Here is a 22,859-nt window from a genome sequence, read left to right as displayed (position 1 = left end):
TCTGTATACAAGTTTTTGTGTGGCCACCTGTTTTCTTATTGTTTTTGTTTTAAATCAACTTGAGATACAGTACACACACACACACACACACACACACACACGGCATACAAGTCACCCATTCAGAGTGCACAACCAAAAAGTGCTTCGTACATTCACAGGTATGAGCCAGCCTACAACATTCCTTCACCCCAGGAAGGAGCCCTGTTACCCGCTAGCAATTGCTCCTGATGCCCCCCCACCCCCGAACAAACCACTAATCTACCCTCTGTCTGTATAGATTCGCCTCGTCTATACGTTTCATCCCATGTGCACTGGCACACAAGGGCTTGCTTTCTTTTTGAAAGAATATCTGTCTGTTAAAGATATCCAGTTTTTAGTAACCTCTAGCCTCCTTGAAATATGTAAGAAATTATTATTTTTTAAAATATATTTTATTGATATTTTACAGAGAGGAAGGGAAAGGGATAGAGAGATAGAAACATTGATGAGAGAGAAACAATTGACCAGCTGCCTCCTGCACACCTCCTACTGGGGATGTGCCCGCAACCAATGTACATGCCCTTGACCGGAATCGAACCTGGGACCTTTCAGTCTGCAGACCAATGCTCTATCCACTGAGCCAAACCGGTTCGGCTGTAAGAAATTCTTTTACTAAGTTCTTTCTCCAGTGAGTCCTCCTCACTCTTCCTCATGAGCTTGTTCCTAGAAGCGGCTGGGAAGGGGCTCAGTCAGGCTGCATTCTGTATGGAAGCGCCAGGGGTGTGTGTGTGTGTGTGTGTGGTGGCTCTGGGTCTGCCATCCGGTCCTGAGAGCTTTCCCTTCCGTGTGATCAGCTGGGGCTCTCTGTTCCTTCTCCTTCACAGACCTAAGCACTAGAGACCTGCTTGGGGTCACAGAAGGCCCTGGGGTGCAGACCAGGCCCAGTGAGAGCACCGCTGCTGAGGCTGCGCCTTTGCTGGGAAATCCAGGTCAAGCCTCGTCCCTGGAGCTGAGACAAATGCATCCTGTTTCCACATCCTGTTTGTGGCAGGGCCGTGGGTGGGGAGGGGAACACCAGGTCTTCCGTGGGGGATGAGCACATGGGCCCCGGTGTGAAGCAGCCAAGTGGCAGCCTGTCTTTGAGGGTAGGTCACACGTCGGGCTGGCCTGGTTTAGGGGGCCGTGTCCTCTCTGAGTGCCCACCGTCCTGCACCGTCTGGCCCTTTGAGCTCACCAGGGGGGAAGGGCAGGCAGGGCCACAAGTGTAGGTTTCACAAAGTAAATGGGCTGCACCAAGAACCAGGCATCGGCGTGCACATTATCTATTCTTTCTGTTTACTTCATTTACCGTCTCCCAAGGCGGGTAAACTGCCATCTGCCAAGGCTGTGGGTACGGGGGCAAGGTCAGTGTCAGGGGCTGGTACTTTCAGCGCACTCCTCGTCACCTTCCCCCCAACCCCCCACTCCGCCCCCTAGTGGCCGCCCCCTCTCCTCCATTCCCCCTCCCCCGCCAGGCTTCGGCTCAGTTACACAGAGATGAGCGTGAGTCAAGTGGTCTCCAAGCTCCCTTGTGGCCTGAGCCCTCTTTCATACTGCGACCTGGTCCAAAGCCCGCCCTGGGACCCAGCTCTGCGCAGACGGTCCACCGAGGCAGCTTGCTGTAGCTGGTGTTGGCGTTGGGGTGGACAGAGCGTGAGCCAGAATGTAAGTTCTGCTAGTTGTGGACTTAACTTCTCTGCTCTCTGACCTCAGGTTAATCAATAACGAGCCAGGTGACCTCTCTCTGAGGGTCATTGTGCGGGATGCCCAGCGCGGTGCCTGGCATTGGACGCGGTGCCCATGTTGCCCTTGTTTGGTCCCCGCCTCCCCCCCTCCCCCCTTCTGTATGGCGGGTCGCTGCCCAGGACAGTGACGGTGTGACTGTAGTTTTCATACCCCATCTGAGGACATGGGGCCGTACACAGCGCCCCTTGATGGCCACTTCCAACAGGCCATTCCCGCCCCAGCCTTCCTTTCGGTGCCCCAGAGAGGGGGCGGGGCCGGGAGACAGCCTCCCGGGAGGTTTGTGTCTGTGCGGGCGGATCGGTGCCTGCTCACGTGTGCACTGCGTCGCACAGCATATTTGAAGGGCTCCGCATTCCAGAGCGCACCGGCTCGGGGCAGGCCAGCTGCGCCAGACCTCTCCACCTCAGCTGTTGCTCTGAAGACTCTGCTGCCTTTCACCCCGTCTGGGGAATGAGCCTCCAGCTGGCCCGGCCCAGGCTGGAGCCCCCATGCCGGGGCCGCATCCCCCCCTGCGGCGGCCGGAGACAGGCGTGATGGCCAGGAAGCGCTCGGTGTGGAGGGTGGCGGCTGGCTACTCTCTGTTCTGCAGGTGAGGTCCTCACCGTATGGGGCGAAGGGGAAGGTGGGGTGGGAGGGAGGCTGTCCGTACTTAAGTACATTCCTATCCTGGCAGGTGAGGCAAGACCCAGACCCACCATTTTTATGTGTAAATCTTTCTAAGGAAATGGTAGCTTATAGAGGTTTGGAAGGACTCAGTACCTTTCCGAGATCATGACGGTCACGGTCACAGCCTTGGGTGAGGCAGTGGAGGACCCCTGACCCAGACCTATTTATTTATCTACCGGGTCAGGTCTTCTGTATAGACTCCACCCCAGGGGCCACGGAGACTGAGGTGCTGAGGGAGGACCCGTAGTGGGCTCGGTGGCTGGGGACGTTTACCTGAGCTCACCTTCCCCAGTGTCTGCTGTGCAGACAAGTAAGGGAGGCCCTGGGAGGGTGGACAGGAGAGGGAAGGTGGCTGTCCTCTCACAGCCTGAAGAAGGCACGACAAGATGATACAATGTCAGCTGACTTTAGTGCAGAGGACCTGCCGGAGGAGGGACAGTCTGTTCCTGGGGGGCAGGCATGCGGTGGGGGCCGCATAGGCTCGGTATCAGGCAGGGCCCTCTAGGGGAAGCAGGTGTGAAGGTAGCCCAAGGGAGGATGGTGATATGACATGAAGTCAACAGGACTGGCATTTGGGGGGGGGGGGAATGCAGAAAGCGGGGAAAGAGGACAAACTGCCACCAAGAATGGGCGGGACCCACGTCATCTCACCACCTCCAGGCGAGGCCCTTGCACGGCGAACGGTGCAAGGAACCTGCAGAAACACCGGTGCCCCTCGTTCCTCAGGAGCGGAGCAGGCCGCAGGTCCAGGGCCCGAGGACCCCAGGAGGGGACTCGCAGGGATTCGAGCCCTGAGGGCCTCCCTCTGCCCAGCCACCCAGTGACCCAGGGGACACGTGACGCTGTGGAAAGAAAATGACCACTGCGTTACTTCTGCTTGCCGCATTGCACATGAACTCGCGTGTGGCCCACAGGGACCCGGCACTGTGCAGGGTGCGGATTCTGGGAAACGGCCTCTAGCTGAGCCCACCTGATGACCGGCAAGTCCACTGCAGGTTCCCCAGGAGAGCACGGGAGGGATGACTTGTTTCTTAGGCCCAAATGCAGGGGAAGGCAGGATCCAGGCAGAATCCAGGCCGCTGAGGTGTGTGTGTGCAGCACCGGTGGGGGTGGGCACGTGGCTCAGTCCGCACAGGAGTTGCCTGTCTGGGTAAGGAGGTGGGATCGGATGCGCCCCGGGAGGCAGGCAGACCAGTGTGAAGAGGAGAGATCCTGAAGGCCTCAAACTTGGGCTCATTCCGTCATCCAGTCCTTGAGGAGTGTCCCCTGCCCTCCAGGTACATTCCAGTCAACACTAAACCCAGCCCCCAGCCTCTTGTCCAGAAGTTTTGTCCAAGTAACACCTTACTTGTTTTATCTTATTGTATTGTGTATTCTTTTCTGAAATTCTCACTATGAGACTGCTGTCTGCATCTCGGGGGTCTTGAACTAGGATAGGAGGCATGGAGAAGGAGGATGTTTCCCAGAACCGACCGATTCAAACCGGGGGTTCCAGGCCACATCCATTTGTCAGAGTGAGCCGGAGAGCTTGTTGACCCGACGGCCCTGGGCCCCGCCCAGGCACAGTGGCCTGGAGTCTCCCGATGGGGATTCTGGCGCTATGAGCTCCCTCCCCAGGAGGATCTCCAGCAGCGGGCTCACTGCCCGCCCATTTCTTGTCTGCTGGGTTGAAGCTCTGAGCCTCTGCTCCACCTCTCAGTCATCAGTGGGACCAGGGGTCAGTGCGCTGACCCTGGCGGAGGTCATTTGTCGTTGTGGTGACCCTGGCAGCGCCGCTGGTATGGGATCACCTCTGGCAGCTGCCCGTGCGTCACTTGGGATAAAGCCGCAGGACCCGAAGGGGGTGGAGGGGAGGCGGTCAGAGAGCACTGTGACAGCAGCCCGGGATGACACGGTGCAGAGCGCCCTTAGTGGGCACAGAACTGGAGGTGCAGGGATGTATGGGAATTTAAAATCGAGATCAGAATGGTGCCGGACGTTCCCCGGACTTGTTGTGGTGGCGATTTCCCAATATACATTGTGTAGTAGTCATTGCGTAGTAGACCTGAAACTAGCAACATTCCGTGCCAGTTATACCTCAATAAAAAATGAGATCTGAGAAGACAGGTTAGCGTGAGTTCCCGTTTTCATAGTACTGGCAACAGGAAGTTTCCACCTGCTGTTTCTGAAGGAAGGAAAAGCGAAGAGAGCGAAAGGAAGGCTAAGTTGGCTATGGCCGTGGCCACCATGGAAGGACCTGGTCCTCTGTGCTGTGGCCAGGAGCCCCCGGCGGGCGGGCGGGCGGCTCCCACAGCCACAGCCACGCCCTGAGGTGGCCAGTCACTGCGTCAGCAAGGCCGGGAAAGGTCGCCTCTGCCCACAGGCCCTCCAGCTTTGGCCTTCAGAGATGGCATCATGGACTCCTCTGCTCTTTCAGAGCAGCTGAGGGAAGAGGGGCTGACAGCCCGGGCCCCGCATCCCTCCTCGGGCTCCTCTGCACCCAGGCAGCACAGCAGCCAGCATGGCCAGCGAGGCCTGGGTGATGGTGAATGGGAGCCTCTGTTTGTTCCCACTGAGAAAGTCCTGACCAGCTTCCTGTGCCATCTCCATGGAAACCGAAGGAGGAGATAATTGAATGGAGCCTCTCTTCCTCCCATGGCCCCTCCCCCTGCTCCCACCCTTAGGCTGAGGCTGGTACAGGCCTGCTTTTTGCAGCCAGCATCTCCCCACAGGTCCATGCACATTGGATAAGAATATCAGAGGCCGGTGTTCCTTAGTGTATCTCTTGGGATATGTTACCCCATATGCAGCGTGTACCAGTCAGGTGGCCTTCCATCATCACTCGGTCTTGAGCTGGGACCTGGGTCCCACATCCTGATAACCAATCAGCGTTTCCGAGAGAGAAAGGGCAGACGCTTCCAGACCTCCAGCGGCCTCGGATCTAAGCCACATTTCCTGCGGAAAAGAGCCGTTCTTGGACCAAGTATTTATTACAAAAATGTAGTAAATTTTAAAGGGGAAGTAGAGGGAAGGAATAGTTTCCATTTACAGAAAAAATGTCAACAAGGCTGTTTATAGTTTCTCCCCCCAACCCCCATTATGTTATAAAAACTAGCTTTTGTGATTTAAAAAAAAAAAGTGCTAAAACCCTATTTTGCTGTTGACAGTTCAGTAATTCTTAAGATATAAAGATCTAAATGAAATTCAGAGTTCACACCAAGGCCGTAAAAGGAAGGCATTTCGTTTTTACTGGTTCCACCAACCCAGAATGAACAGACGGTGGAATTCAAGTCCTCCATCACCTCGATCTGCAGAGGACCCTCAGAAGCCAGCGCTCCACCCGGCTGTGGATTGCAGTGGCCAGGTCCCATCCAAGTTCAGTGGCACGTGCAGTGCCTGTGGTTAGAGAAGGCGCACGTTGACGTGGCTTTGGGTTCACCATGTCAGGCCTGGCACTGTGAATGCAGGAGAGGCCCTTGCCTTCATGAATCTGGTATCTCAGTGGGAAGAACATCGGTCTGCCTGTCTGAAAAGCCGAGCTTAAGCTCCAGCCATGTGACCTAGAATGGGAAAGGCCACATGAACATTCCAGGCCTCAGTCCTTCATCTGTAGGATGGGCTCAGTTCTTCGTAGCGTCTCTGTGAGCCTGAAGTACGATGACATTTATATGAATACACTGGGTAAACCCAGACCCAAGGCTTCATAGAAATTGGTCCTTTTTTACTCCGTTACCACAGTGATATTTACTTAGGTGTAACCCAAACCTGGCTGCCATGTTGTGACAAACGGGGGCATATATTTTTCATTTAGCAGGGAGGAGTCTGGAGGTTCCAAGGCTGATACGGCTGCTCAAGGCATTTTTTCTCTCCTCTGCCATCCATGCTACGGGACTCTCTTCCTTATGAGAAAATGACCACTGCCTTGGCATGATGCCCATGTTTCGGTCAGTACCCAGGGCAAAGGCAGAGGGCAAAAGACATGTGAAAACTGAGTCAGTCCTTCTCATTATGAAAACACCAGCCTTCCCAGAAACACCCTGCCATACAGTTCCAGTTATGTCTTGGCCAGATGCTGGCACCTGGCCTTGGCTAGCGGCCAGCCAGCCTGCGGGAGGGGAGTATCGTAACGGGGCACACAGCCACCCAGGCAGAACCAGGGTTCTTTTCGTGAGAAGGGAGATGAGCATGGCTATTCAGGAGGAAAGCAACAGGCCTCGCCTCCTGCTGTAGCTACTCACTCAGCCGTTCCCATCCTGCAGCCTGTTGATACAATCTACCCTGTGATACTGTCAGACCCTGCACAGTGTGGGCTGTGTGTACTCCCCTCCCCCAAGCTTCCCAGGGCTTCGTTATCTACACCAAAGCGACACACAACAAACAGGAAATCATCGTTGGTTGTTGTTTACTTTTTTTTTTTTTTTTTTTTTTTAAATATATTTTATTGATTTTTTACGGAGAGGAAGGGAGAAGGATAGAAAGTTAGAAACATCGACGAGAGAGGAACATTGATCATCTGCCTCCTGCACATCCCCCACTGGGGATGTACCCACAACCAAGGTACATGACCTTGACCGGAATCGAACCCGGGACCCTTGAGTTCGCAGGCCGATGCTCTATCCATTGAGCCAAACCGGTTTCAGCAATCGTTGGTTGTTTTTATACGATGCTGATCAGTTGCTGATGCCTTTTTACACAAATTTACAGGCAGAATACTACTCTGTACCCTGTAGTAAGCCATGGGGCGATTTTGAAGAGCTGGGAAAGCAGTTAGGACTTCCCAGTGCTTTCTTCGTGCTGTCAGCAGCGGTGCTGGCATCCAGGCAACAGGTGTTTGTCAACCTCTTAGGCAGTTCAGACCCAGGGGTCCACAGGTGATCACTACGATGGCCCAGCTGGAAAAGAAGTTTCCGGAAACGTTGGGGGAATGCATGTATTCCGTCCCGGCTTTGATTCTCCCTGCCCCAAGCCCGCTCCCTGGGGCATGTTCAGCTCTGCACTCCGGCACTGGTATCGCCCGGCCTGTGAGAAGCCGAGGCCGGGACACAGCCGGGCCGGGGGCCTCTGTTGTGGAGAGGTGGCTCTTGGATGCTCTTCACACACTTAACACTTTAGCATCGGCCGGTGTCCCGAGTCATTAACTTTCGGTACCAGTGACCGGTGGTGAGGGAAAGGGCACGAATCTCCGTCAGTGCGCCTCCCGGAGGAACTTTCAGATCAGCACGGGCGAGGCCTGCTCTTGGCTGGAGAGCTAGTCGGCCATCCCCGAGGTGCCAGAGGACCACCCCCTTCCATGTTGAGAAACAGAAGTGCTTTTTGAGAAGGACTTAGAGGGACTTGACCGCATAGGGGAAGCTGGAAACAAAGGTTAGCCATTCTAACCACTGGCTTTTTGTGTGTGGCTTAGCCTGTGCAGGCTTGTTCTAAATACCATGCAAGTCACACGTGATGGAGACCTCTAGAAAACCTAGAGGTGATTTTATTGTCTCTAACAGGAAACTGGGACTCAGCGGGACTCAGTCACTTGTCAGAAGTCACTCACCCGGCCGGTGTGGCTCAGTGGTTGAGCGTCAGGTCACTGTTGGATGCCCGGGTTTCTGGCTTGATCCCCAGTAGGGGGTGTGCAGAGGGCAGCTGATCGGTGATGTTTCTCTCTCACCAATGTTTCTATCCCTCTCCCCCTCTAAAAGTCAGTAAAAGCACATTAAAATTTTGTTTAAAAAAGTTACTCTTTAGTAAATGGTAGAGCTGGGCTTTGAACCCTGGTGGTTGGAGATCAGAACCATCAGAACTCACATTGGAGCCATTGTGCTGGGCAACTTCCTGGATAGTGGGCCTTCGGAAAACACTTGAAATAATGTTTTTTTTATGTATAGATACCGGTCAGTGGTCCTTACAACTCTACATTGACATCATGTTCAGTCATGATGTCAATGTGTGTGTGTGTGCGTGTGCGTGTGTGTGTGCGCGCGTGCGTGCGTGTGTGTGTGTTTGGAAAAATTGAGACTTTTTAAAAATGCCCTGGGACGCGGGACAAATTGTTGAAAATCGGGATGTCTGGTCACCTTAGTGTGTGTATGTGTGTGTGTTTTAATTCTAAGAAAAACAGGAGTTACTTGTATAAAGTGTAATCGAGAAAGGAAAGAGGAATTATCAGATCCTCCAAATTATTTGAGGGAAGTTAATGTTTTTTTATTTTATTTTATTTTATTTAAAAAGGAGGAACCTCTGTGATTCAGAAACTGCTGGTTTAAGGAAACCTTTGGAGCAGCGGTCGCCAACTGGTGGTCCATGAGGTCTGGAAGGTTGGTGACCGCTGGTCTAGGAGATGCAGTGCTCTGGAGAATGGTTCGGAGAGGTCACAGTCAGGGGGAAGGTAGTGAGTGCCAGGCACTGTGCTAAGCTGTCTGTGCACATCTTCTCATGCAATTCTCCTAATAGCCCAGTAAGGTGGGTGCGCGTAAGAAGAAAGCATGGCTTAGATCTGGGCCCTGCTCTCCCCGGTGTGTGAGCCCCAAGCCTGTGCTGTGTCAGGCCATGGCCTTGGACTTGGTACTTCAGGCACCTCCCTGCCTTGATCGTTTATGAAGGTGACTTTGTAGCAAAGGCCAGAAAGGACAAGCTGGGCACAGGCTGTGAAAATGAAAGGAAAGGCCTCTGTGGGGTTGTTTTCACCAGTGGCAGGATGTCACCAGCGTTTTTGTTGGTACCGAATATCCAGGGAGTTCTAACACTATGCCAGATTTGGGCAACGGAATTACTTTCCGTCGGAGCCAGTGAATTCGCAAAGCGAAATTCTGTCCTGTGTGTGAAACCCAGCCCCTGTTGGCTGGGCAGGGCCCCAATCCCAAGGGAATGTCAGAGAGGCTCGTGTGTGCAGGATTGAAGGTGGCGCCCGCCTCTTGCACCCGTCTGACCCCGAGAGGGAACACCTCCCACGCACTGTGCTGCTGGGTCTCTTGCCTCTCTCTAGTCTGAATTTTTACAGACAGTAGATACTGTGACCAGGAACTTGTTTCCTATGTATTTCTATCCAATAGTAGAGATATGCTCCTAGGATGAAAAATACCTCGGATACCCAAAGGATAATCAGAAATAGGAAATTAAAGAATTACACTTTACCCAAAGTGATTTGTCACTAAATATGTAAAATCTGAATGTGAGGAGTTAGTTATGTTTTAAGTCAGGAAGAAATGGGAGAGATTAACTACTAGAGAGCCCCTCCACCCTCTTACTTTCCTACCCCCCTCCCCCCCCCCCTCTCCCTGTACATGTACACAATCCAGTAGCAGAGGCCCCAGTCCTTCCCCCACGTCCTCAGGCAGATGCTGCTGGCTTTGGGGACCGCCTTGGCAGGCAGGGACGATGCAGGAAAAGGCCCAGACGCAGCAAAGGGCCCTGATTCAAAATGCAGAGGAAAGAAACTCCTGGAGACGTGTATTTCCGGAGACTCACGATAAAGAACCTTAAAAAAAAATCTCTTTAAGTAGAGCTTTTCCCAGTAACGCATAACGTATGTCCCTTCCTTAGAAATTGGGTTCGAACCGTTTTTCTTTTTTGTTGTTGTTTGGTTATCATGACGTTTCCGGACATGAACACAAACCACTGGCCTGTCCGAGGCATTCTTCTGTGCGTGGGCACTCGCTGCAAGCCTGGTGCTCCAGACAGGGCTTGTGGCAGAGCGATAGAGCTGTCTCTGCCTGGAGGCACCTCGGCCTATGTGTATATAAATAGACACACGCAGAAGATGGAGCCTGAGCCAGATGGTTTGGCCGCTTTTCCCTCCAAAGGCACACGCGAGGATCGCGCAATAGCAACACAACCCAATCCTGAAAAGTGTTGTGGAAACCGTTGGTGCTGACAAACCTGTAGGCCACGTTCAGATTTGTGCTCTGCCTTCACAAGTTCCTCTGAGGATCATTCCCATCATTCACCCCAGGGCGGGACTGATGGAGAGGATGCTCATTCCTGTTTATGTAAATGAGAAGCGTGGCGGGTGGGCAGGGCCTTAGCTGGGGAGCCAGAGCCAGGGCTTCTCCGCCCAGGCAGGGCCTTGCCCAGGCTGTTCCTCTGGCGAGTCCTCACTCCCTGCTCCCTGGGAGGACCTTGTCCTGTGATGGGAGGGTCGAGAGGGCGTGTTCTGTAAGAGGCGGGATTCTCTACAAATGCACAGAATTTCATTTTGACCCGTTAGTTCCTCCTTCTCTGTGGTCTTAGGAGCCTCTCCACTGTGAAGGGATCGAGTCAGTAGAGGAGAGAGTAGAGCAACCTAGATTGGACCCTAGGTGACACGGGAGGCAGTGATGTGATTTGTGTAGAACTGGTTTTAATGTTACCCTGGTTGGGAAAGGGACAAGGTGCTCTCCTGGTCTTCTTGCTGCCAACTGACCACTTCCCCTCAGTTGCACTGACGCTCCATCTTCTTTTCCAAGCCCCAGAGCTCAGCCTTCATTTCCAAGCTCCAGAGCACAGCTCCTCGTCCTGGTACTCAGTTGGTGCTCATCTTCCTGGTGCTCATCTCTTTCAAGATGCACACGACTCCCAAAGGCCTATCCCCAGCCCTCAGCAGCTCCCCAGCACTCTGGTCTCCTATATCCAACCGTCTGCCCTCTGTCCCCACAGATGGCCAATCAGCTCCTCAAACTTAGGCGGCAGACTGCTGTCCTCTTGTTTTCCTCCTCTGCTCTTCCCAACCCAGTCCTCCCCATTCGAGGGGCTGCATGTTATGTCAGCACATCGTGTAGATCTCTGCTCAGCTGACACCACTTCAGAGAGGCCTTCTCTGCCCATCCCATCTGTTCTCCCCATGTCTTAATCTGCACCCCGCCCCTTGCTTCTCTCCCTTGTCCTCGTGCCATTAGAATGGGGATCTTACCAGTCTTGTTTATCATCACTGTTTTCAATGCCTCAAAGGATGCCAGGCTTTAATGGGGGCCGAATAAATATTTATTGAAGGAAGGAATAAGTGAATGAAAGAAAGAAAGAAGAAAGAAAACAAAAGGGAGGAAGCAGTTTTACATAGAATTTGCTAAACACTGAGGTAGAACAAAAGGAATTGGTGAAGTTCTGGGAATGCTGTCTCAAGTTTTTTTTTTTTTTTTTTAATCTAATTCATAAATTCAGTATGAATGTTCTTTAGGCCTTCATTGAGGGCTAAAATAGTTTAGGGGTCTTGAGGAAAGATGTAAATGCTTAGGCAGTTCTGGAATCTCATCATAGTAGTTAGTTAGTAAAGGTACTAAGATTGAGTTCAGCCTAATGCTGAGCTTGAAGATTTTTAAATGCGTAAATAGATTTTCAAAGTGCAACAGAATGTTGCTATTACTCCCGAGCCATCGAATCCCGTGCTGAAGTCGCCATCTCTTTCCCTCTGGTGGCCATGAAAGTGCTGGGCAGGAAAGGCCGACAGCCTGCTTCCAGAGCTGCCCTTTGCAGGCCTTGGCGTCTGGCTGGAAGGATGGATTGCTAAGAGGCCTTTGGAACTGGCTTCTGAGCATTAACTCCTCACATCAGGAGCTCAGTAAATGACCCCTTACACCTGCTGCCATCCAAACTTGGAATTCGGTCACATCACTGGTTCCCGCTCCTGCTGGGTGGGTTTTATAATCAGTCTCAAGGAGAAAGAAAGGCGAGGCAAGTTGCTTCGCTGCTCTGCCAGCCTCTGTTTGCAGGGACAGTTCACTGCGTCCAAATTAAACTTCACGCGGTGCCATTTCCCCCCTGTGCACATTGATGAGTTGGGTAGCCTCACGCTTATGAAACATTGCTTGCTATTCTGTGGCCAGGATCTAGATGGTGAACTTGTGGAATTTTAGAAATGAAATCCCCACTGGCCACGGCAAGGTAAATAAAGAATCTACAGTGCCATCTGCTGGCATCCTAGGGAAATGCAGCAAGAGCTATCTAGTAGAAGCAACTCTTAGAAAATGGGAAAGATCCAAAGTGCAAACCTGAGGATAAATTACTTAAAGTGTGTGATCATTTGAAGAACGTAGATGCAAACAATGAAAGAATAGTAAGTCTGTGGGTTTGCTGAAGAAGTGATTAATTACCTGGTTTGGGGCCGTGTTGGTGGTCCAGGTTATTGGGGTTTATCTGTATCAGCAGTCAAACTGGCAGCCAGGCTGGGGCAGGGCGTGGACCAAATCAGATGCCCAGACATGTCCTGAGTAACTTGGACACATCTTTAAAAACATTGAATTATTTGCCATCACTTAAAAATGTGGAGCTCTGGATTTTAAAATATGCAGACTTCTGGCTCTTAGAAAATCTAGCAAGATGCATAGTGCACTTGCCAATTGGCAGCTACTGACTGGAGGACCTACATACTGGCTGCCCTCTCTTTTTGGGGGGCATCCAGACTCGCGTGGCTTGGGGGTCCCCCACTCCCTTAATGATTTCTCCTACAACTGGCAATCTTGCTTACTCCTGGCCTGAGGGGCATTTGTGGTCGTAGGCCTATATGTTCGTTATTATTTGCCTTCCTTTTCCCATTTGCACAAGAGACTTCCCAATGGCAGTCATTTAATGGGTAGCTAATAGTTCACAGGAATGGAAGATAAGCTACTTCAGCGATCACCGAGTGGAGTCCATCCCCTTCATTTAATAGAGGTCTTACCTGGATTGAGTCTTTAACAAATGTTGACGAATGGTACACGAGTGTGTTTCTAGAAGGGCAGTTGCTGGCTAGCGCAAGCCATTGGCAAATACCTTATAAAGGCTTTGCTGGCTCTGCTGAGTAGTATGGATGCTGGCTCAACCTCCTGGGATTGTGCGTTCCCCCTCGAAGGCAGGGCTTCCTGGTAACCAGACTTGTTTTTCTTTTCTAGGAACTCTCTTCACAAGTCAAACTCAGAAGACAGCGCTGTAGGTCAGTAGCCCGTGTCTTGGTTTATCTATTTTAAATGAACTATTTTCTTGTAACACTTCACAGAATATATAAGCAGGTGAAAATACAAAGGCCACCAAGAAGACTTCCGCCCTGAAATAAACACTGTTAAAGATATTGATGTTCAACTTTCCTCTGATTTGGAACTTTTGAGTCAAAAATTGTGCACAATGAGGGTGTTAAAGATTTCCTGTTTCCCTGATGATAAAATCCACTCTTGATGCAGTGACGCTTTTTTCTGTTTGGGTCAGAGGGAGCCTTGCAAAGCAATCTTGATTAGGAGCATGAATGCTCAAGTGAGGTGTTTTTTTTTTTTTTTTTGTTTTTTTTTTTAAATATATATATTTTATTGATTTTTTTTTAACAGAGAGGAATAGAGAGTTAGAAACATCGATGAGAGAGAATCATTGATCAGCTGCCTCTTGCACACCGTCTACTGGGGATGTGCCCGCAACCAAGGTACATGCCCTTGACCAGAATAAAACCTGGCACCTTTCAGTCCACAGGCCGACGCTCTATTCACTGAGCCAAACCGGTTTTGGCTCAAATGAGGTTTTGACTTGAATTTGAATCATCCCTCTGCCAACTTGATAGCTGTGACCTCAGGCAGACCACTCGCCTCCTTGAGCCTCGGTTTCCTCATTCACTGAATGGGGACAATAAAACATCATATGTTCCTTGTGAGCATTAAATGAGATAGCCAAGGGCCTGGATATAATAAATGCTACATAAATGTTAGCTATACTATTTATTTTTTAAGCCATACCTTCATTTTAGAAACGTAAAAATAGAAGTAGGGGGAGTGTAGTTTACGGTGAGAGAAATACTTGATATTCCAGATTGCCGGGGAGAATGGTTCACTGAGTAATAATCCTGCTTCTGCTTTCACCTTTCCTGATTTACCCTGAAGGCAGCAGTGCCCTCAAGACGTACCAGGGAGTCTCAGGCCCGCCCACGCTGGTTCCGTTCCCATAGCTCCAGAGGTTCTCAGAACTTAGATGAGCACATCTGTTTTCAAAAAAATGATGTCCTTTCTAGCCTGGAACACCGTGGTGGGGTTGCCATGAGTCTGTCTTCTGCGGCGTTGCCTGGCACCACCAGTCTAGACTGTGGGAACCAGCAGTGTGCCAATGGCTGGGCCCTGTGTCCTGGGGCTGTGGGGCAACCAGGCACCAACGGTGACGAAGCTGCGGCTGCGAGCGTGTCCCCTCTGCATGAGAGCACATGTCGCTCTGCCGTTTAATTTTGTTTTTAAAAAATAAAGGATAGCTTTATCCTTTCATTTTATTCGCCTTGTTTCCCTTTGCTTTTTAGTTATTACATATTGATGATCAGAACTCCCCCCCCTTCCCCATATTAAAAATGTCTAGCGTAGGGGTGTCGAACTCAATCAGAGAAGGGTCCAAAATCTAAAATCCAGCCTAAATCGCGGGCCGAATGGTTTACTGAACAGTCATAAACTGACAATGTCATAAACTGACAGCGGAGTGCAGTGATGACAGCGCGGTGCGGGCCACATTGCAAGGCCTGGCGGGCTGGATTTGGCCCGCGGGCCTTGTGTTTGACACATGTGGCTAGCGTATGACAGTGTTTTCATTGGAAAGTCACTGGGAGTCTGAGACGGAGGGGGCCCTGTTGGCAGCTGTCACAGCAGGAGAGTAGTCTGCTTCTCCTGTCACGGTGCCCTGGGCAAGCTGTGGGAAGGTCACCAGGTAGCCTGATGCCAGAGAGCTGGAGTCCTGCCCAACTCGTTGCTGGATGCATGGGAGCTCCTCACCTTAGGGACCCGGCGTGGGGCAGCTCCTCAGGCCCTGACCCAGCCCCGAGCCCAGGGTGCACAGGATGTACCAGCCGCTCTCTCCATTAGATCGGAGGTAACAGAAATAAGTCAAGGGTAGATCAACAGCATGAATAACAACAAGACAAAGCAAACTTCTCCAAGCATCGTGTTTGTGGTTTACTTGAACTAATTTGTGGCTGCAGACCAAAGCGGGTGGGGGATATCCCACAAGGCAAGGCAGGATTGCATATATCCGTTCAACATCAAAGAGAATGTAAGAATGTGTGTTTTGCCTGCCTTTTTTGATGTTTCCTTATTTCTCATCATATCCCTACTGCCACCAGGAAATTTGCATTTCTTATAAATGACTTTATAGGCATTTCCAAGTCATTGCACAAACTGAAAGAGAAAAACTGTTTGTGAAATCAAAGTATTTTATAAGCTTTGAAGTATAAGGAAGAGGCTACTTTTGTTATTAATGAATTTATTGCTTGTGTCTTTTTTTTTTTTTTTTCAAGGAAAAGGAGACTGGAAGAAGAAAAATAAGTATTTCTGGCAGAACTTCCGAAAGAACCAGAAAGGAATAATGAGGCAGACTTCAAAAGGTGCGGAAACAGCCGGCGGACAGTAGGGCCTTTTAGCTCTCGAGTGTTCAGCAGCCTGTGCCTCTGATCTGGACTGTTGCTGCAAGTTAGCATTACTTGTCGCCCGTGCCCCGGGAATGTTCAGCTCTCTGGCATTCCTATCCTTACTTTAAAACTTCTTTCCACTGGAATTTTTAAAAAAAATTTTTTTTATCAAAGAAAACAGAATGGGAAGAGTTAGCAGGCTTTAAACACACACACACACACACACACACACACACACACAAAACAAAAAAACAAAAAACAAAAAAAAAACACCCAGATCTGAGGGCAAAGACCGAATTTCCCGTTTTCTGCGGGCAGAGGTCTACCCAGAAGAGTCTAGCGTTAGTTAGTTTGGGGCCTCCCCTGTGCCCCGCTGCTCGGGGCCTTAGCAGTCTTCTGAACTTTGGATGCCGGTCTGTGGCTGGGACCGTGACTGGGTTGTTGCCCTGGAAACTCTATCTGAGGGTCTGACATCATGGGAATTTGTCCAGGCTGCTTGTGGAGGGAGCCCTGCCCGCCTCCTGGCTGGGCCTTTGTTGTTGTTTATGCAGTAAGTAAACATGTCATCCCTTTGAGGCTGGCTTACATAATGGATGCTTCCCCGGCCTCCAGTGGGGAATGGGAACAGAGCTGCTCCCAGACGCCGGTCCCGCTAAGGAAGGTCAGCATTAGAGGAGCATTTTTACCGGCTCCCCAATGCTATTACTTGGTGGTTGTTTTTTTTTTTTTTTTCCAACATCTTGGTGTCCAGCCCTGTTGTTCTCAGGGCTTTTCCGTTTTTTCACACACGTAGAAACGAGGAAAGCGGACCCAGACAGTGTGCCTGCCAGTCGCACACCTGGCTTCGTTGGTTGCCTCCGTGGGGCTCGGTTTTAAAGGTGTCCTGCCTAAGGAGGGTTATTCTTAAACACTCTTAGATTCCCTCTGGTACACACCCAGGGTCACGTGTGATTCAAAGGAAACCTTGGGTTCAAACAGAGTCTTATTTAAGAAGAAGGAAAAGGAGAAGGAGCAAGAGAGACGGGGCTGGAGGGATGAAGGGAAGGAGCGGGCAGTTAACCAGCTCGAGGAGATTTATTTTCAGGGCCAGCCAACTGGCTGTCACCCCCTCCACCCCTGGAGGTGACAGAGATAGTCAAATGAATCAAGCCGGCAGGCTTTTCCGCTCGCCTAGACACTCTATTATCCTCCCCCTGCACGGGGGACGAGTGGCAGAGGGAACGTGAGTGCTGTTTCTGTACTGATGGATAGCGGAATGGAAATGAGAGAGGGAGACACAGGGGAGCATAAATTCCGGGGCAGGTCCTGATGGGAGGATCCTACAAGTGTGCAGCCAGCCTCTCCGCCCTGCCCCTTCCACCAAGGGCAAATTCAGCCATAGGAGCCTCCTAATGACTCCAGGCAAGTGAGGTATGTGAGGGGCAGACGGAGAAAGATGAGGGCTTAGACGGAGGGCTGATTCCCAGGGTGCCTCTTCCACTGCCACTTCTTCACCACGCGCTGACCAGGGGTACACGTGCTAACATGGCTCACATGTAGCAGAGGTGCCGGCAGTCTGTGTACTTCGTAGGAGAACATGCTCCAAGTAACCGAACGGTGGTTTTCCTCTGAAGTGCTGGCTGCCTTCAGCTTCCAGGTGGCAGTTGAGTCCCCCTCACAGTTTGGGAATGCTTATGCCAATAACACTCTCAGATGTGTACACGCATGGTACCTTCCTTCCGTGGACCCCAGAACGCTTCCCATCCGTGGTTTGACTTATTGTGCTGATTTTTGAGGAATGGCCATCAGTTAGCTTAGCAGGAGTCTAGGGTTTCTCAGGCAGCTGGCTCTTTGACCTTTCTCTGTCACAGCAGAGGGTTCTCGCCCACTTTTCCCCAAAATATTTTCATCTCGATCATATTCAAAATGGGTGGACTCAGGGAACTCTCAGCCGAAGGGGCTGAGGATGCTTGTCTGCGAGAGCTCTTTAAATTCGGTCACTGCCCACCTCTTACTCCCTGTGGGCTTCCTCCCCAAACTCCTTCACGAGAGCCCGCGTCACAAATGCTCCGGTTTGTTTCATGGTAACATCCATATGTCCTTGGTGCCTGTTTCCCAATGAGACAGGCTCCGTGGCATCCTACAGAGCAGCCCCTGACTGCTCCTGCTGCTCCGTCAGTGATGGACATCACTGGCCGTGCCCATAGGCAGCCCTAGACCTGGGTGAGATGTTCTCAGGCTTGGCATTCTGATGACCTTTCTTGTCTTCATTCCTATTGTCTTTTATCTCCAACCTCTAGGAGAAGATGTGGGGTATGTTGCAAGCGAGATAACAATGAGTGATGAGGAGCGGATTCAGCTGATGATGATGGTCAAGGAGAAGATGATCACCATTGAGGAGGCGCTGGCCAGGGTAAGGCTGCAGGGATTTGTGTGAGGGGGCCTCCTCAGACTTAGAAAGGTTGGTGTACTCTAAATAACACAATTTCTGGGTGCTAATTTTAAGAGTGCACATAGCTCTTTGCAGATGAATTTAGGGTATTCAAATCTTGGACTAGTTCCAGAAGGCTTAAAAGCCCATAAGATATTTGGAAACCTCAGTTTATTCATTGATCTGGGTAGTTTTGTGGTGTGTGAGTGAGTAAGGAATAAACTTACTTTAAAGCTTTGGGTGAAAGAGAACATGATTATTTCGGTGTGATGGTACCAGCAATGATTGTAGAGAAATATGTTCATTGACATTTTAATGGGGAGAACTGTCTGTAGGAAATAGATCTGTGACCATGATTTAATAATCGTATTTTCTAAAAAATAATATAATACTAAAGATTGCTCATGTGACTTGATCCAGTGACTAAATATTACATAGTTATCTATCTGATAAATATGTGTCCACAAGGTCACATCAGTGTGAGAGTTCAAAATAAAGTTCTTAAGGTATTTTGTTTTTAAAAAAAGAGTCCTTGAGTTCTGTTGGTGTTGCACAGTGGTTAAGCGTCAACCCATGAACCAGGAGGTCACGGTTCAATTCCTGGTCAGGCACATACCCTGAGTTACAGGCTCAATCCCGTTTAGGGAGCATGCAGGAGGGAGCATGCAGGAGGCAGCCTATCAATGATTCTCTTTCATCATTGATGTGTCTCTCTTTCCCCCTCTTCCTTCCTCTCTCTGAAATCAATAAACACATATTTAGAAGAAGAAAAAAGTCCTTGATGTTTATTGCTAACTTGACTGATGTTTTGGCATTGTGAACTTTTCTTAATGCCAGTGTCTTACACCAAGTTCCTAGAATCAGAGCCTGAGATGAGATGATGTCTTACATCAAGTTCCCAGAATCAGAGCCTGACATGATTTATTGAAAGGTAGCTTTCAGGAGAAACTTCTAAGTGCTGAGAGAGGGAAGCAGGAGAGGGAAGCAGCGGAAGAAGCTGGACAGAGAAGGGAGTTCAGGAGAAGTCTAGCCTCAGCCCGATTCCTTAGGGAGCGGGGAGCCCTGGAAGGTGAATTACATAAGAGAACTTGTCCTGGGTGAGAAAAAGAGGTTACAGACTGATGAGGAGCAGGGAGCAGGGAGCAGGGAGCAGGGAGCAGTCAGCAGTCTCCTCAGCATCTCTGGGGAACTGCTCCTCATGGGGAGACAACCACGCACGGAGCCTGCCCCAGAGTAGGGATAGGTGAGTGGCTTTGTAAGGGGAGTCTGGGCACCTGGAATGCCAGAAAACCACATGATGAACTGGGAACCTGTGCATGTTTTTGAGTTATTTTCTTGTAGCAGCTATTGGAGCATCCGTCACAGTGATTTTGACAATTAGAGAGGCTTATGGAGAGCAACAAAGTGATTGAGGCTTTCTTCTAATATATCCCGGGGGTGAAATGGGAAATCTCAGAAAAGAAGCAGAAAAGAGTTTAATCACTTTTCTCAAGTATAGGAGGGATTATTAAATAGTACATCTTCAGGATGCACTGAAGAGTGTTTTATTTTCCTTTAATCTCAACTGAGGGCAGAATAAAAGGAAATGAGTTAAAATTGCAGCTGGAGGGGATTTGGAGGAGATATAATACAAATGTTCTTTCCAATAAGCACTCTTAGAAATGGGAACATTTTAGAATATCTCTCCCTACTGGTCTTTAAGACAGAATAAGCATTACTCTACTTAAGATGGCCATTCCCTCTAAGAATTGTGTCACAGACTTCAAGTAGAAAACTAAAGACTAGGAAAAATAGGATGTACGAGAGTATATTCTCCTCAGAGAGAGAGAGAGAGAGAGAGAGACACACACACACACACACACACACACACACACACACACTTTAAAGTGTCATTATTTTAAAAATCTGGAAATTAAACTAACAATTTATAAATTTTATTATATATATATTTATATATATTCTCAAATGAAATGATCAGTTGTTTTTCCTTCATTAAATTATATTTAAGTCAACACTTCTTAAGGAGCAAAGTAGAATATAAAAATATAATTATAAATAAAACCAGGTGGGGTTTTTTCCTATAAATGTACTTTAAAAATTTTAGAGATTGTATTTTGTAACAGAATTACTAATAAAACACATAACCTGTTGAAATTAGTAAAACTATAAAAGTAAGTGGCCAGTGTGGAATCTATATTAGAAGAAATACAGGTACTCTTGGGCCCCAAAGTTAAATGATAGTAGAAGAAAAATATTAATTCTGTTTATGATTGACTCATTAGGAATTTGTCTTGTTTTTAAAGATTAAGTTTATTTAGTGGCTCCTAGGAGTCTGGGCTAAGGCTGAGTATAAGAGTAGAGCACAAGTCCTGGCCAGTGTGTTCAGTGGTTAGAGCGACAGTCACGCACCGAAGGGTCACTGGTTTGATTCCTGGTCAGGGGTATGTACCCAGATTGTGGGTTTGCTCCCCATCCTGGGTTGAGGCATGTGTGGGAAGCAACCAATTGATGTGTCTCTCACATCAATGTTTTTCTCTGTCTCTCCCTCTCTTTCTCCCTCCCTCTCTTCTATTTTCTCTTAAAAGCAATGAAAACATACCCTTGGCTGAGGGTTACAAAAAAAAAAGAAAAGTAGAACATAGACCTGGAGTAAACAAGTGATAAGCCCGGTTGCTCAGGTGACTGCTATCCCGATAAGACAGTGAGAAGTCAGCATTGCAGAAACCAGTATATCCAGCATTCTGGTACATAATGTAAACATTCTACAGAGATTAGAACAATACTAACGCAATGCCCTAAAGTACTAGAAAGGTTAAACTGAGATGAGTGCCCCTGATAGCAAAAGTGCAAATACCTGGAGTCAAGGTGAGCTCTCCTTTAGCTGAGACCACTGGGTGAAAACAATGCTGTGGTAATACACCTCTTGCATAGGAGCCGTATACTAAGAGCTTCACTGTCTTTTCTTAATTCTGGTAGAGTCCTGTGTGATGGACTTATTGTCGTTCCCATTTTCCTGATGGGAGAACTGAGGCACAGCTCTCAGCAGCTAAGCTCTTGCTCCTTAGTCAGTACTGTCTGCCTGCCTCCACCTGGTTCAGCTCCTGTCACATGTGCCCACATAAAGCATTTCATAGCAGAGGCGAAGCTTTGGAAAGCAGCTGGAGGGACATCGTCCGTTTGGTGGTTTTGCCATGCCCACAGAGCCCCAGTGGTTGAGGGCAGTGTGACACCGTATCCTGGGCTGTCAGGTCAGAGGTTTCCATTGCTTGGAGGTTTTATTCATAGAACAAGATTTGATCAGTTCCTTACATTCATATATAAAAACTGCTTTAGAGTAAAATTTTAATGCAGTGACGGTTTCATGGTAGTATGTAGCAGAGTTAAATTCCTATGTGTTTTATGAAAAACACACGTAGAACTTTTCACATTTGCCAATTTTCTATGCTATTTCACTTGTCTTTTTGTGTTTTTCAAAAAAGTAGTTTCTAAACGTCAACTTTCTGCACATAATGTAGATCCGTTGTTCTTTTCCTGTCATCCACCAGGGTCCCCAGTAAATCCCATTGTATTTATTAACATTGAACTGGGCACTTAAAACAATCTAGAACAAGAAGAGCAAATGACTTTAAAATAACAGTTTCAGGCCTTCCCCGCTTTTGTTCAAATGTTCATAGTCTTCTACAAAGAGAGGAAATTCAGAGCGGGAATGCAAACAGATTTTGCCCTAAAACTTGCGTTGAACTGTGAGAGATGAGTTTTGATGTCAGAGGGAGGACATCGAGGTTCTTTTTGGAATACAGAATACAAAGAGTCACTGTGTCTGTTGCTTTATATTAGATGAAAAGCCACAGGGCAGGGCGTGGGTCTTTCTTTTGGTTTTGTGAAGCTGGCCTTTGGCTGGCTGGCACTTTGTCACCTCTAATGGCATGAAGAAGGTGCCACAGTGTTCTCTCTGCTGCTTGGTAGACAATTGTTGGCGATTATTTCCATTTCAACCTTCTTTTTCCTCTCTTGGCAGCTCAAGGAGTACGAGGCCCAGCACCGGCAGTCAACTGCCTTGGATCCCGCCGACTGGCCGGAAGGCTCTTACCCCACATTTGATGGCTCATCAAACTGCAATGTAAGTTCGCTTTCTCTGTGAGCATCCCGACCATTTCTAGTAAAAAGGGATGGCCTGTGCAATTTCAGCCTTGCATTTACTTCTAGCAATTAACTTCCACCAGGATCTGAAAAGGAGCGGATCTTCCTACATGTTAACTCAGTATTCTTTACCCCATAGAAACTCACCTACTCAGAATTGGACTATTTCTGCTGTGTTTTTGTTCTTTTTTCTAATTGTAGTAACGTATACATAATTTATAATTTACTATTATAAGCATTTTTAAGTGTTTGTTTCAGTAGCATTGTTGTATTCACGTTGCTGTGCAACCATCACCACAGTCCACTTCCAGAGCTTGTTCATCATCTAAAATAGAAATCCCATAACCATTAAATAATTACTTCCTCTCCTCCTCTGCTCCCCACAGCCCCTGGGAACTGCCATTCCACTTTCAGTCTCTGAATGTGACTATTCTAGGTATCTCACATAAGTGAAATGATAAAATATTCGACCTTTTGGGTCTGGTTGATTTCACTTAGCACAGTGTTTGCAAGGTTAATTTATGCTGCAACATATACTTCATTCCTTTTGATGGATGAATAAGTGGAATATTGATTCTGCTGTACATAAAAAGTGCATTTTGTTTA

At 48.9% G+C, this 22,859-nt stretch overlaps 1 protein-coding gene across 2 annotated transcripts in view; it reads left to right on the top strand.

Annotated features, from left to right (window-relative positions):
• Positions 1 to 22,859, top strand: part of SASH1 (SAM and SH3 domain containing 1) — a 219,585-nt gene that overhangs the window by 136,239 nt on the left and 60,487 nt on the right. For both annotated transcript variants that reach the window (XM_084889278.1, XM_084889277.1), the window contains exons 5-8: positions 13,236 to 13,276; positions 15,593 to 15,679; positions 17,983 to 18,095; positions 22,132 to 22,233. In XM_084889278.1, the coding sequence (XP_084745404.1) occupies positions 13,236 to 13,276; positions 15,593 to 15,679; positions 17,983 to 18,095; positions 22,132 to 22,233 (343 nt within the window). The remainder of the gene's footprint in view (positions 1 to 13,235; positions 13,277 to 15,592; positions 15,680 to 17,982; positions 18,096 to 22,131; positions 22,234 to 22,859) is intronic.

This window comes from Pipistrellus hanaki, assembly GCF_964339955.1.
Source record: "Pipistrellus hanaki genome assembly, chromosome: 7".
NCBI lineage: Eukaryota > Metazoa > Chordata > Mammalia > Chiroptera > Vespertilionidae > Pipistrellus > Pipistrellus hanaki.
The sequence above is the reverse complement of the archived record's forward strand: the minus strand, read 5'-3'. Positions and strand labels throughout refer to the sequence as shown.